The following is a 15100-nucleotide window of genomic DNA, read 5'->3' on the forward strand; positions in this document are numbered from 1 at the left end:
TTTATGTCAACTAATTAATTAGAGATCATATTCTAACTGAAGGATGGGAATTGTTTCTTATTTAGTAAGGGAACTCCATGTCAATAAATAAAAATCTATTTATGATCACTGAAGGAAATTTCTTCCCTCTTCTTTAATAGTAAACATAGATGTAGTACAGGGATTGGTTGCTGCCGGCATTACTGCCAATTCAAATATTTGAAAATGTTTTCTATGAATTTTATTATCATTGTTACCACCCAAACTTTATTTTAATATTATGGACTGAAAAAGGTCTCCAGGCCTTTAATAATTTAATATAAATGGTAGGAAAAATATTCAGCAAAATTTCCACTGTAATATACACATAAACATAGAAGTACATCTGCAGTGAATATTACAGCTACATTCTTGGACATGTTCAACTACTTCACCCTTTTTTTTAGCTGCCTGTTGTTTAGCTCTGGTCTTAGAAGAATAATGTAACATTTGGGGAAAAAGATACAGATCAGCAACCCAGCACTTGAGGCTAACATTGAAAAGATCTCCACAGTCACTGTGTATTTTCCCTTCGTGCTCAGGTAGGTTGGGACAAAGGAGAGCCAAACACTGCAAAAAATCAACATGCTGAAAGTGATGAACTTGGCTTCGTTAAAAGTATCCGGTAATTTCCTTGCAAAGAAAGCAACTATAAAACTGGTCATAGCCAAAAAGCCCATATAACACCTTGCAAAGTAAAACATAATAATGGATCCTTCCTTACATTGTAGGACAATTTTTCCATTTCCTGAGTGAAGGTCAGCATCTGGGACAGGAGGAGAGATGGACAGCCATATAATGCAAATCCCAACCTGAATTAAGAAACCTAATAAAACAAAAGTATAGCCCAATCTTTTCCCCACCCAATGGCTCATCCTGCTTCCTGGCTTGGTTGCCATGAAAGCCAGGACCACAGTCACAGTCTTGGCCAGCACACAGGAAATAGCCACAGAGAAGATGATGCTGAAACCAGTTTCACGAAGAATACATGCCACCTTATTGGGCTGACCAATGAATAGTAATGTATACAGGAAGCAAAGCAGGAGGGTGACAAGGAGAATATAGGTGAGATCCCGATTGCTGGCTTTGACGATGGGAGTGTTGTGATGCATTAAAAATATCCTTAGTATCAGAATTGTGATTGTGGAACAGAAAAGAGAAAAACAGGCTAAAGTGATCCCCAGAGGTTCTTTATACGACAAGAAACTTATATCTTTGGGGATGCATGAATCCTGCCTTTTGTTGGGATAATTTTCATCTGTGCAATCATAACAGTCATTCATATCTGAAATGGAAAGAATGTATCATCAAACTCATATGGATTCATAAACATTTATAGCCTTTATAATTTTATATCAGATTAAATATTACATTATGCTTTACTCCAAGTAGGAAATAAATGTCTTAGTTATCAGATATGCATCTCTTATGTAAACAAATAATAACATCATCATTATACTCCTATTTGAAAGTATCATGCAAACATATTGACCATGTCTTATACAAATTATTTTAGGAAATGGAATCATGTCTATTATATATTTTATCTATGCAATACAGTAGGTTTCAAGATTTTTTCCCATTCTAGTCTTTATGCCTAAACAAAGTTTATAAAACCTCAGGAGGGGGAGGGGGAGGAAGAGGAGGAGGCGGGGAGGAGGAAGGGAAGGGAGAGGGGAGCCTTTATAAATTTACAAAATTGACTTTACAAATTGGCAAACAAAGAATAGATAGGTGTGTTTGTGTGTACATTTATAAATAATATATAACAAATATCTGGAAGGAACACTATGAAAACAATATTCTATTATTAGAAAAGAAGGAGGTGGTTTTACAAGTTTCCAAAATTGGCTTTACAAATTGATAAACAGGAAATGGGAAAGCTTGCTTCCAGAAATTGTGGGCACTCCATCACTGGATGTTTTTAAGAAGACACATGGCAAACCTATGGCACCCGTCTCCATGTTGCCTGGCACATGCAGGGTCACTCATTCCTCTTTTGGGTTTCTGGCATGCATGCATGTGCAACAATCAACTGGCCTTCATGCGTGTGGCAGTACCAGAAATTAGAAGAGCTGGTCTTCCGTTTTTGGACATAAGCACACATGTAAGTCGTACATACATGTACGCCAATAACTGGAAGACTAGCTGGCCAGCACGCATGTGCTGGAAACCAGAAGTTCATTTTCTAGTGTATGCATGTCCCCTGGGCAGCTCCTCTTCTGGGTTGTGGTCCTGACAAGTTCACACTCCCATTACTGGACTAGACAGCCACTTATCTGAAATAGTATAGGTTCTCCTACTTGAACAGGGGGCTGGACTAGAAAACCTTCAAGGTCCCTTCCAGCTCATTCATTCATTCAAATAGGTGTGTGTTTTACGTGTGTGTGTAAACACATACACACACACAGTCTAAATATATATGATATACATAATGTCAATGTATGGCTGTATTCATACATACACATACACTCATGTAATATACAAGTAATATATCTTTCTGGAAGCAAAAGAATACCAATAATTTTCTACCCTTACCCTCATTTTCTGCAATTTTCCCTTCTGGACACGGGTTACAAGAGTAGCAGCAGAATGGCTTACCCTCTATGACTTGTTTACTAGAACCTGGAAAACAGCTTGGCGTACAGAGAGAAACGGGCTGTGACTATCTTGTAAAGAAACAAACCAACAAATAAATTACCGTCTTAATATTGCTACCCTTAGAAGCATTTCTTTTCTGGAGGCTTTTCCTTCTGCATAATATATCTGTATATCATGCTTTAGGAAATATTCTTTTTGAAATATTGAACTGCCTCTTAAAATCCAGGGATAAGATTTTCAAATATTTTTATAATGTTACATAATAAAGCTTTTTTTATGTCCTCAACGAACTATGTCATATGCTCATTGATTTTACTCATTGTAAGATCAATTTCAATTTTCAGGAATCATAATAGTTAAAAATAATTATCCAACTTCAGTAATATATATAAAATGATGAAGAAAAGATTAAAGAGATTTATGTGTAGGTGTGTTTATTGTTTTTTAAAACACTTTTTAAATATTTTCTTTCTTTTGTTTTTCCCTGTGATTTATTTTTTCTCGGTTCCCTTTTTAGCTTTGTATTTTAACTTTTTAAAAATGAAAATGAAAATCATTATTTAAAAAAAAAGAATCCTACCAATTCTATTTATCTATTTATTATTGGTTCTGATCTCTTTTTACATTTTGAAACTAATAAATAAAACAAATTCTTTGTTTCCTTTCTTGTTCAGTGGGATAAATCAGAGGAACTAAACCACTGTAGTTTTTTTTTTCTAAAGATTTGAAAAGTATTTGCATATTCCTGGTATTAGTCAACCTTGATATAATTAATTGTCAATCCTAGTTGTATGTAGAAATATTTTCAGCAAAAAATAATTATATAGTGTTGGCTTTGAAATAATGCCTATTTTGTCCATATCTGTACATTTCATGTTATTTAGGTAAATGTGATTTTTAGCTTACTATGATTTTAAATTTTATTACAATACTTAATAATAAACTTAACACATCTACTACAGAGCAGTTACAATAAATTCTATTAATGAATAAGACCAAAGATCCTAATAGGTTATCTATTATAATTCAACCAGATTTAAAATAATGGCTAAGATTCAGTGATAACACATGGAACAAAGACTTTCCAAGTAATCCATTCCTGGAACCTACCCGGTTAAACCAGCTACTCCATATTATGGCATCTTTCTTGATGATTAACATTTTGTCTGGAGAAAAATGTGAATCTATGTGTCCTATTTTCACTACTGTCTGGTTTTCAGAAAAGATAAAGTTGATTACATCAAATCCAGCTAGTAAATTCCCATCTTTATCAAATGTTATCCTTTCTTCAATACTGTTATTAAATGTGGAATTTCTCAAGAAATTAGAAAGCTAGAATATAATGAAAAGGGGAAATCTATATATGCAAAAACCACTCAGGCCACAATCATGAAATCTCCAGAACAGCAAAGCCTACAAATTTGAAATGTGGCACGTATGTTCCTCTTAGCTTCTAGATGCTCACTTAGAAAGGATTTTTCAAAACGACCATCAGATCATTAGTATTTCTTATATTATTATTAACACGCTCTGAGGCTAAGGAGTTCTTCTTCCCCCACCCCACCTGAAAAGATCTGTGTTCCAACTGCCACTTGGGTGTGACTCATCTGGCCTGTGGACTAGGAGTTTGGAGAGGATCAATGGTGCCTCCCTGAGGGTGAGAAGAGGATAAGATAGAGGAGGATTATGTGGGACAAGGCTGAGGGAGAGAAGTGATAGGATCAGGGAGGATTATGTGGGACAAGCCTGCGGGAGAGAACGGGAAAAGATAGGAGATGTTTCTGTGGAGCAAGCCTGAGGGAGAGAATGGGAGAGGAGAGGCCAATCATAATTACTCATTAATTTTCAAGCTGTAAGTGTCGATTTATCAACCCCAATCACATAGTTTTGTAGTGGAGTATGGATATTCAGCTAGTATATTATAAATGCTAAACATGAAAAAGCTTCTGTAAATCAAATGATTCTGGGTTTTTAAAAATGCATGCATTTAATTAATTATTCAAAATACACTTATTACTTACATTAATTTCATAGTTTCCAATTCTTGCAAATAGAGCCACTAATACTAGAAACTAGTAGTTCTTTATATCAACAACAAAAAGAAAGCAGATAATCCAGTAGTGGAAATTGCAAGACAGCATTAAATTGAAATAATTTAATGAGGTGGAAAAGAAAAGCAAGTCACTTTTTTTTCAGTTGACGCAAGGGCTTATATGCTACATTACCTGCCAAAATGGCTGGTTATGAATATATAGTCTACCATCCACCACTGCTTTGTGTTTGAATCCAGATGCAAACATGGCATGTAACGCATAGGCTATAGCATAGACAGCATTGTAGACACTATAGCTATAGCCAGACATGGACATTTCAAAAAAGAGTGCAGGGATTCTCTCCAATTTCTCCTGGCCAGTGCAAATGTTCACCTCGTCTTGATGGATAGATGTACTTAAAAATTTACAGTTAAAGATCTGCTCCCAAAATCCTTTGAGAAAACCATCTCCTTTTGTGATGGACGGATTTCGATTCTCAATAAACTGCTGAAATCCAGACACATCATTGGAATAAAATGCAAAACCTAAAGCTCCATGGAAAATTCCTAAATCCCAATATCTTTGAAATCCAAAGGAAACAATCTCCATTTGGGCAGTGAAGATCCATAGTTTTCCTAGGAGCTTCCTAGGTTTACTGTCTACATCTTCATCTGATAGATAAGATGCAAATCTAAACAATCCCAGGGAATGAGATTCACCATAGACAAGTATTACTGTAACTTTACTACTGATCACAGCATTATAAATATTCTCCCCTTTATGCAGCATCTCAAACAAATCATTAATAAATGTTACAACAGGGATTTTTTGTATGAAAGCAAAACAAACACCCTTCTGAGAAAACATGGGAAATACAGTTTGCACAAATCTTTCTCCGTTCTCATTATCCATAACTACCACTCCAATCCATATCCATCTGAAGTGCAGAAGCAGAGCCAGAATCCCCTTATACTGAAGCTCTTCCTTAGGAACCATCTGGTAGAAAGGGAGACCAGAAGATTGATCCTTCATCACTGGAGTTGGACTGTAGGTGAGCTAAAGAGATCCATAAAGTAGAAATATGTCAAAGAATAATCCAGGTATTTTTACTCCAGACTATGTCAATAATGAAAAATGAAGTAGCTATCAAACAATGGCAAAAAGTTTTATCAAAGTTTATATGACACGGGGGGGGGGGGGGGACAGGGTTATACAAGATTTTACAGGATGCAAAAAAAAGGTAGATTAGAGGCACCTAATCTCAAATTGTACTATGCTGCAGGTTGTTTTATATGGATGAAGGAATGGATATTGTTAAGACTTAATAGAATGTTAGAGATGGATGTTCACAACCTGAGTTTTGGTTTGCATGATTTCTTATGAAATGACAATGTGGACATGAATGTAGATTTTAGGAAACCAGGTTAAGAAACACATTGTTAAATATGTGAAATATTTATAAACCAAAGCTACAGTATGTGCAAATACATTATTATTATTGATTATCTTACAAGAAGCATTTTATCAAAGAGAAACATGAGGACTTATTAATACAACAGAAGCAAGAAGTGAATGTGAAGATAAAGAGAAGAGAGCAATTAGCAACAGAACAGTATTCCTTCCAATAGTTTTCTTATAATAAAATGAAAGACAAGTTTAATATGGACAAAAAGGCAGAATTGAATAGAAGAAAATTGAATTTGAAACAGAGTTATGTACAAATGATATAAATATGGGCATCTGGGAGAAAATGTGGCAAACTGGTGTTAAATTTACATTATGTTTTAATTTAAAAGATTTTTTTTTGTTAAAGGAATTGATTTTTGTATTAAATATCGATGCTATATGACACTGGTCTAAAATATTTCAAGGAACATCAAACCAGTGCTAGAATTATGAAAAGCAAGAGGGGATTTTTTTTATTACAAATGATGGACTGGTGAAAAAGCAAAAGAAATATTGAAGACCTATGCAAAACGACAAGTATAAAAAGTGGAAAGAGGGGCAAATAACTAAGGCAGAATATCAGCAGAATCAGTATTATTCAACATTTGTTAAAAATGTCTTATGGAAATGATGCTACAAATAACAGAACATTGAGAATTCTGGTTGACACTCAGAATATGACTGCTCTAATTTGGAGACGTGAAATAAATGGACTGACAGGAGCAGAATATCCTTTAAAAGATATAAATAAAGTAATATATCTAGAGAGAAAAATACAGGCACACATACCAGTTGGGAGATTCAATGATTGGAAGTAGAACATGTAAGAAGATTTGAATGTGTTTATTAATAAGGTATGAAAGAGTTGCTAGATGCATCTGCCTTTCAAGCTTTACATAAATGCATATGAAGTTCTAATTTCCCTTTCCTCTGTTTTGGTGAAACGACACTCAGTTGTCCCATAGAAATCTGGGTAACCTATTCCCAGAAGCATATTTATAGAGGATGGCAGCCTGAATGATATCAAGTCTTGAGGAAATATCCTACAAGGAAGGAGATGTTCAGTCTGGGGAAAAAGAGAATTGGGGAAATGTAAGAACTACATTCAGAAAGAAGGTAGAAAGAAGCTACATAGGTGATGACCAGAAATTATTTTCTTCCTGCATCCCTCAAAGTTTTAAAAATAATTTAATAAAAACAACAAAAATGAAAAGAAAAGAAAACCTATGCAGATATGTAAACATGTTCAATGCTATGATTTTATGAGAAATCTGCCCCAAATAAGAATGAATATATTTGTATATAGCCTACGAAGCTTTTGTGCAAATGCCATACAGCAGATAAAACCAATGAACAAATGAATAAATAATACCCTGCATCATTCCCCTAATGTTACAATAATTCTGTGGAGCAGACTTGAAAGAGGAATACTGAAATTATTGACTGACCACTTTATTTTCAAATCAGTTAAAGATTGAAAATGCTTATGATTACACTATAATCGGTCATAATCATTATAATCAATGTCCTTCAATTGAGTGAAGATATTTGGGATTAGGTTTGGTGAATGTTTTTTTAGTTTTCTTCAGCGTATGGTTTTGTTTCATCGAACCTAAGCAGTTAAAGAAAGAAATCTGAACTGATGGCTATACATTTGAATAGAAAATAAAATCAGCAATTTTAGAAAGTTCATACTATATTTCATACAACACTGGCAATCTGCTCAGTCAACATTAAGAAAGAAAATTCCTAATTCCTTGCAAAAATACTTTCACCTGGGGAGAGTGGGATGGGGAGGAGGGGGAGCTATCTCAAAAAGTTGGGTTTTTCAAAGAAATTATTATCATGGAATATTCCAACACCTTTCTCACTAAAAGAACAAGCTACTAAAGCTATTAAAAAGTATATTCAGTTTTGAAGATGAGATCTCATCCTGAAGAAATGAAAACTAAAATTTTACAGATATTTATGTTTCCCAAGTATTTTACCAGAAAGTGTAGCAAACTTTCCTGAATCATACTCTATGTTTGGATGTCAACACTATCTGGGTAAATATGGCTATGATTTGGAACTGTTAATGGCAATTATTATTCAATTTAGCAAAGTTAATATTATTGTTGTACCCAAAAACTGGCTCACCTAAAACAACCAATTCTCTTTGAAGATACAATACAATTTTGAGATGGCTATTTAGCATACAATCAATAAACAGTATATAAAACCTTCGAAAAAAGGTATTCCATTTTGCTGAACAAATGCAGAACCAGAACTTATATAAATTTAGATTACTACTTTGCAAAGAATAGATAAAGAAAAAAGCATGGAAATTACAGCATAATGTTGAAACATTTTAGAAACATTTGTGTGATATTTATCCCTTTCTACAAAGTCAGCATGTTAACTACACTACCTTTGAGGCAGAAATAATTTGTTTACTAATCAACAGAGAGGGATTCTTCTCTCTGTCATTACTGAGGTCAAACCCAGCTTGCTGTCTTAGTTTCTTTCTTCTTTATATAGTTCATATTCACCTCATCTCGTAAGTTTGGTACGTAATGCATTTAACTGTTTGGTGTGTGAGGGGGATATCTTTTACCACTGATCATGTATATGACTACTTTGAACTCATGAAAACAAAAGCTATATAATTTGTAATTTTGTACTCAGTTACCTAAATAGCTTCCTGAAGATTTCAAAGTGGGTTGGCATGGTCTCCTTCCTAGACCTGAGAGACAGTGACAGGCCCAGGACTAAAACTCAAGTTCTTCCAATTTCTAACTTGATGCCTTAACAATTTCACCAGACTGGTTCATAATTAGTGATGGAGTGGCCAACTATATAAACTAACAATCATTAAATGATTTTTAAAAGATAAAAACTTAAACAGTAACGTCAGTTATTTTTGTTAGTCTCATAAAAGTATTTTCTAAACATGGATTTGGGGATTTTTTATGGAGGAATTTAATTATTATAAAATAGCATAATATTTAATATAAAATATTCTGTCTTTATCCTAATTTTTCCCAAGTCAATATCAAAATCTGATAGTTCTTATGTTTTTTAGGAAAAGAAACCTTTCACTACTATGGAGGATATTAAATATAAATGGGGAACTCATCAAATTTGCAGATGACACCAAGCTGGCAGGAATAGCCAACACTCCAGAAGATAGGCTAAAGATACAGAAGGATCTTGATAAACTTGAACATTGGGCACTATCTAATAAAATGACATTCAGTGGTGAAAAGAGTAAGGTCCTACATTTAGGCAACAAAAACAAAATGCACAGGTACAGTATAGGTGGTACCTTGCTCAATAGTAGTAACTGTGAGAGGGATCTTGGAATTCTAGTGGACAACCATTTAAATATGAGCCAGCAGTGTGCAGCAGCTGCCAAAAAAGCCAACACAGTTTAGGATTCTATCCCTAAACAGAGGGATAGAATCAAGATCACGTGAAATGTTAATACCACTTTATAATGTCTTGGTAAGGCCACACTTTGAATACTGCATTCAGTTTGGTCACCACAATGTAGAAAAGATGTGGAGACTCTAGAAAGAGTGCAGAGAAGAGTGACAAAGATGATTAGGGGACTGGAGGCTAAAACATATGAGGAACGGTTGCAGGAACTGGGTATGTCTAGTTTAGTGAAAAGAAGGACTAGGGGAGACATGATAGCAGTGTTCCAATATCTCAGGGGTTGCCACAAAGAAGAGGGAGTCAAATTATTCTCCAAAGCACCTGAGGGTAGAACAAGAAGCAATGGGTGTAAACTAATCAAGGAGAGAAGCAACTTAGAACTGAGGAGAAATTTCCTGACAGTTAGAACAATTAATCAGTGGAACAGTTTGCCTCCAAAAGTTGTGAATGCCCCAACACTGGAAGTCTTTAAGAAGATGTTGAATAGCCATTTGTGTGAAACGGTATAGGGTTTCCTGCCTAGGCAGGGGGTTAGACTAGAAGACCTCCAAGGTCCCTTCCAACTCTGCTATTGTATTATTTTATTGTAAATATAATCAACACATCTCCATTATTAAAGTTTGGATTTTGTGAAGGTATAATCTCAAATGTCAGGTTGAATCTATACTATAAATATCAATTTTTATATAATCTGTCACTCAGTTACTCAGACTCCAGAGTTGCATTCCGTAAAACAGGAATTTTGAGAAGAAGAAAATTCAAAGAAAACTTTTGGTAGATGAATTATTTATTAATATACTCTAAGTAAGAAGCTAAAGAACTTTTCCTTATCTTGGAAATCACTTTATCTAATATTATAAAGAGTATATCAATAAATTAATTTACTCCGAGTAAGAAACTAAATAACTTTTTCTTATTTTCGAGATCACTTTAATCTAATCTGATGACTCATTCTGCAAACTCCAGAGTTATATCCAGTGGAATAGAGAAAAAGTGAACAAATATGAACCCTCAGAGGCATTTCCTACCTGGGGAATCTTGTAGATGTCCAGGAGAGTCTTCATGCCAAGAGAAGTAAGAGAATCCAGTCCACCAATCACTGCAATCAGCTTCTTCTCCATGTTGCAAATATAGTTTGGAAAGAAATTCTCCAATGTATACAAAAGGAGCATAGTGGAATGATAGGTCCATTTTCCACTATAGTAATTGTCAAAAATTTGAAATCCCAAAGTGATATTGGGAAGTATTTGAGGATTGTCATTAATCTTTTTTACAGCAAAGGCCAAAGCCAGAATATGTTGATAATGCTTTGGAAGCATTCTGGAATGAATATTGTATTGTGTATCAAAACAACATAGTCAATATTTTCCTTAAATTATGATTTGTTACATCATATTTATTCTGTAGTATTTTATGGTATTTATTACATTAGGTTTTCAGGTACAATATTTAACCTAAAGTACCATATACTTATAATTTTAATAGAGATTATTATTATTTATAATTACTTTTCTGGAAGACACATTTTAAATAAGATTTAAGTAGGGAAAAATCTCTTCACTTTAAGAAAACTCTTGATTGCAATTATAGGTTTAGTGAGGAAGTTGATAGTATAAAATAAATTGACTGAATATATTTTATTCTTCCATCTATATGTATATTCAGATGGATCTATATTATATACAACAATAGATCTGTTTGAAATAAGAGCAACTGATAATTATAGCATTATCAATGAATAAAACAAGAAGCTACAAAAAAAAAAGGAAATACCTGTGATACAGGATAAAGTAATATGCAATCTAGTCTACAATGGTCAATCCTCTTTAATAAAGCAAATACTTTTTATAAAATGTTATTTTAATATATTTTTAAAGATTTAAAAGTGACACCAAAGCTAATTGTAGACTCATCTGCTTAATTAAAATTTCTTTACATTACATTTAGAAGAATTAAACATAGTGTTTGCACTTTGGAAATGCTGCAATGAATGCTATTTATACAACTTAACAACTCTACCAAAAGACCCCCTGAATTTCATTATTACACTAGCATTGTTTCTACAGTATAATGTGGAATACCAGCATTCACTGCAAGATCAGCATAATTACAATAGCAAATGAAAATGGATTCCTTACATAAACTCTTCAGCCACTGTATGTGGAGGTTTTGTTCTGAAATCTTTGGCATAAGATAGAAAAACTCCATGAGAGGCTATGCCACCAATGATGAGGTCCCCAGCTTGATGATATTTGTGAACTGGGTACTCGGGATACTGGACATTGCATTTCACAGTAGGAGCTCCATATGGCATATATGACAAAAGGATTAACAGCACTAACCCTGTTTCTGACATCCTAAACTTAAATTAGGAAAATGTCTTCCTGAAAATTTTCTTTTTTCTATTTAGCCATGGTCACTGGAATACTTTGTGATTTTTTTTTTTTGTGAATTATTGTAGAAGTTTACAAATCCCTCTGATCGGCTTAAATCTCTAAATATTAGGGGCCAAAGTAATACATGTGTGTGTGTCTCTTCTCCTTATCACTCCTTCAAATACTAGAATAGGCGTTGTATTTATGCCATAATTCTCTAATGAAATACTCCGCCTAACTGCTGTTCATCAACACACTGCTGTGCCAGATTAGCTAATTGCAAATATATTATATGGAAAAGGGAATTGCTGTCATTTTCAAAGCTAGAATTCCTTAAAGAATTGCTAAAGAAAACATGTTTGTCATGTCTGAACAATTTTTTTTAATTGTAACCTCTTGAGAAAGAAATCATTTTTCTATGAACAGTCCAAAAACAAAGGAAGGTAACCAACTGTACATGTATTCCTTGACTTGCAACAGTTCATTTAGTAACTGTTCAAAGTTACAACAGCACTGAAAAAAGTCACTGATGATCATTTCTTACACCTATGACCATTGCATGGTCACGTGATCAAAATTCAAATGGTTGGCAACTGGTTCATATTTATGATGGTTACAGTGTCAAAGGGTCATGTGATCTAGTTTTGCAACCTTCTGAGAAGCGGAGTCAATGGGGAAGCCAGATTCACTCAACACCTATGTTACTAACTTAACAATTGCAATTATTCACTGAACAGTAGGCAAGAAAAGAAGTAAAATGGGGTAAAACTCACTTAGCAAATGTTTCACTTATGATACCAACATAAATGTTTGGCTCAATTGCAGTCATAAATTGAAAATTACCTATATTAAGATTTGAATTTGCAGCTGAAAATTAATGCATTTCATCACAGGAATTCTCTAATTTCAAACATGCTTTGCAGAAATCTAGGGAGTAAGATTTGAAATATCCTAAATTCTAGGAAATTTTTCTAGACATACATAAAATTTTCCTTTTTAAGGTAGCACTTTCCCCTTCTACTCTATTCCAATGTAATGGTTATCCATTATATAACTATGGATCTTCTTTTACTATAATCCTCAAACTTTAGAAGATTGTTGTATCTAATAGTGCCAGGCCCCTCACATCCATATCCAGCCCTCTGGAGCTTGCCATGCCAGGGGAGGAATGAGACCCCGTTGAACCGCAGAGCCCACCACCGCTTGAGCAGGGAGGAGGAGGAGGAGGAGGAGAAGGACAACAGCTGTAAGGCCTTGTGCCAGCCAGCTGGCCAGATGGGGAGTAGGTCAGGTGGGGGGTGGGTAGGCTGGCTGGCTGGGGAGGGGGATCATGGCCACTCAGATGGCCCCTGCCGCCACCGCGAGGAGCTTGGGTGTCCCGGCTCCGTCCGAGTGGGATGCGGGAGTCTATGGTAGAACGCGGGAGTCTATGGTGGACACAGCGGCGGGGCATCCTCTGTCGGACACAGTGGCAGGGCGTTCGAACTCCTTGCCACTGTGTCCGACATAGAGCGGCTTTTGCCCGCTTGCCTCACCAGCCATAAACCTCACCGCACGTCACTGCAGCAAATAGCCTGAGCCTGTAAAGATGAAGTGAGGAAAGCTAAGGCTCACAATGAAGAAAGGCTTGCCACAAAAGTAAAAATTAACAAAAAAAGCTTCTTCCAACATGTTAAAAACAAGAAAAGGGTTAAGGAAACAATTAGTCCATTGCTAGGAGAAAGTGGCAAGAAGGTGACAAGCAACCGGGAGAAAGCAGAACTATTTAACTCATGTTTTGCAGCTGTCTTTACACAAAGGGATAAAACAGTCCAACCTATCAAAAACAGCACCACAAAAATCAGATTAGGAACACAAATTGAAATAGGGAAGAAAATGATAAGTGAGCACCTGTCTACCCTAAACAAGTTCAAATCACCAGGACCAGGTGAATTGTACCCCAGAGTTCTGAAGGAACTGGCAGACAAGATCTCAGAACCACTGAATTATATCTTTCAGAGATCCTGGAACACCAGGAAACTACCAGAGGACTGGGAAAGAGCTGATGGTCCTTAGGCACAAAGAGTGCCTAATGCTGTAAATTGATTGTTCATTATGTTTAACATTTATTTTGGTTTCATATTTTTGTATTGCATTCTGTCCAGAACCTGCCTATAAATTGAGAACTCTTCAGAATGAAAATTGTATTTCTAACATTAAATCTTTCTTTCATATTCTTCTTAGCAGTCCCCTATGGTTCATTTGAGGCCTCAGAACAATAATGTAAAATTTGGGGAGAAAAATGCAACCCAGCATTCCAGCACTGGAAGATAAAATAGAAAATGTCTCCATAGCTACTGAGTATTTTCCCTTGGAGCTCATATAGGAAGGAACAAAGGCTAACCAAACACTACAGAAAACCAACATGCTGAAAGTGATGAACTTTGCTTCATTGAAACTATCAGGTAACTTCCTGGCAAAAAAAGTCACAGTAAAACAGGCAAAAGCCAAGAAGCCCAGGTAGCCCAACATAGAGTGAAACATGAGTACAGACCCTTCATTACATTTCAATACTATTTTTTTAGACATTGAATGTATGTCAGCATTTGGGAATGGAGGGGAGTTTATTAACCACATGGCACAGATGAGTATTTGAATGAGAGAACAGGAAATTACAATATAATTGGCCAGTCTCCTTCCCACCAACTTTCTCAACCTAGATCCTGGCTTTGTGGCCATGAATGCCAAAATCACAGTGATAGTTTTGGCCAGTACACACAGAAGAGCCACTGAAAACACAACGCCAAAAGTAACTTGTCGGAGAAGACATGTCACCTTCTGGGGGAAGCCAATGAATAGCAGTGCACTAAGAAAACACAACAGAAGAGAGAAAAGGAGACTGTAGGTGAGGTTCCGATTATTGGCTTTGATAATGGGAGTGTTGTACTGTTTTATAAATGCTCCAACCATCAAAGCTGTTATCAAAGAAAATAAAAGGGCAAGAAAAGCTAAACTGATCCCCAAATATCCATCATAAGATAAGTAGGTGAAGGTCTTAGGAATACAGATATCCTGGCTCTTGCTTGGATATTTTCCAGTTGTAGCAATCATTAATATCTGAAATATGGAATCAGTTTCATATAGTTAGAAAATGTATGCTACTATTATCTTCACAAATGAGCAAAACCAGCTTTTGTTACAACACTGAAAACTTTTTCACTTGGTGAA

The 15100-nt window shown here is 35.2% G+C and overlaps 1 protein-coding gene across 1 annotated transcript; it reads right to left on the minus strand.

Moving 5' to 3' along the window:
• Positions 1-404: 404 nt before the first annotated feature.
• Positions 405-11832, minus strand: LOC116521566 (vomeronasal type-2 receptor 26-like). Its single transcript, XM_032236225.1, has 5 exons — positions 11657-11832; positions 10547-10838; positions 4845-5708; positions 3747-3951; positions 405-1303 (listed from the first exon to the last, which is right to left on the minus strand). The coding sequence occupies exons 1-5, from the start codon at positions 11830-11832 to the stop codon at positions 405-407; spliced, it is 2436 nt and encodes an 811-aa protein (XP_032092116.1).
• Positions 11833-15100: the final 3268 nt, after the last annotated feature.

The sequence above is a fragment of the Thamnophis elegans genome, chromosome Z (assembly GCF_009769535.1).
Source record: "Thamnophis elegans isolate rThaEle1 chromosome Z, rThaEle1.pri, whole genome shotgun sequence".
NCBI lineage: Eukaryota > Metazoa > Chordata > Lepidosauria > Squamata > Colubridae > Thamnophis > Thamnophis elegans.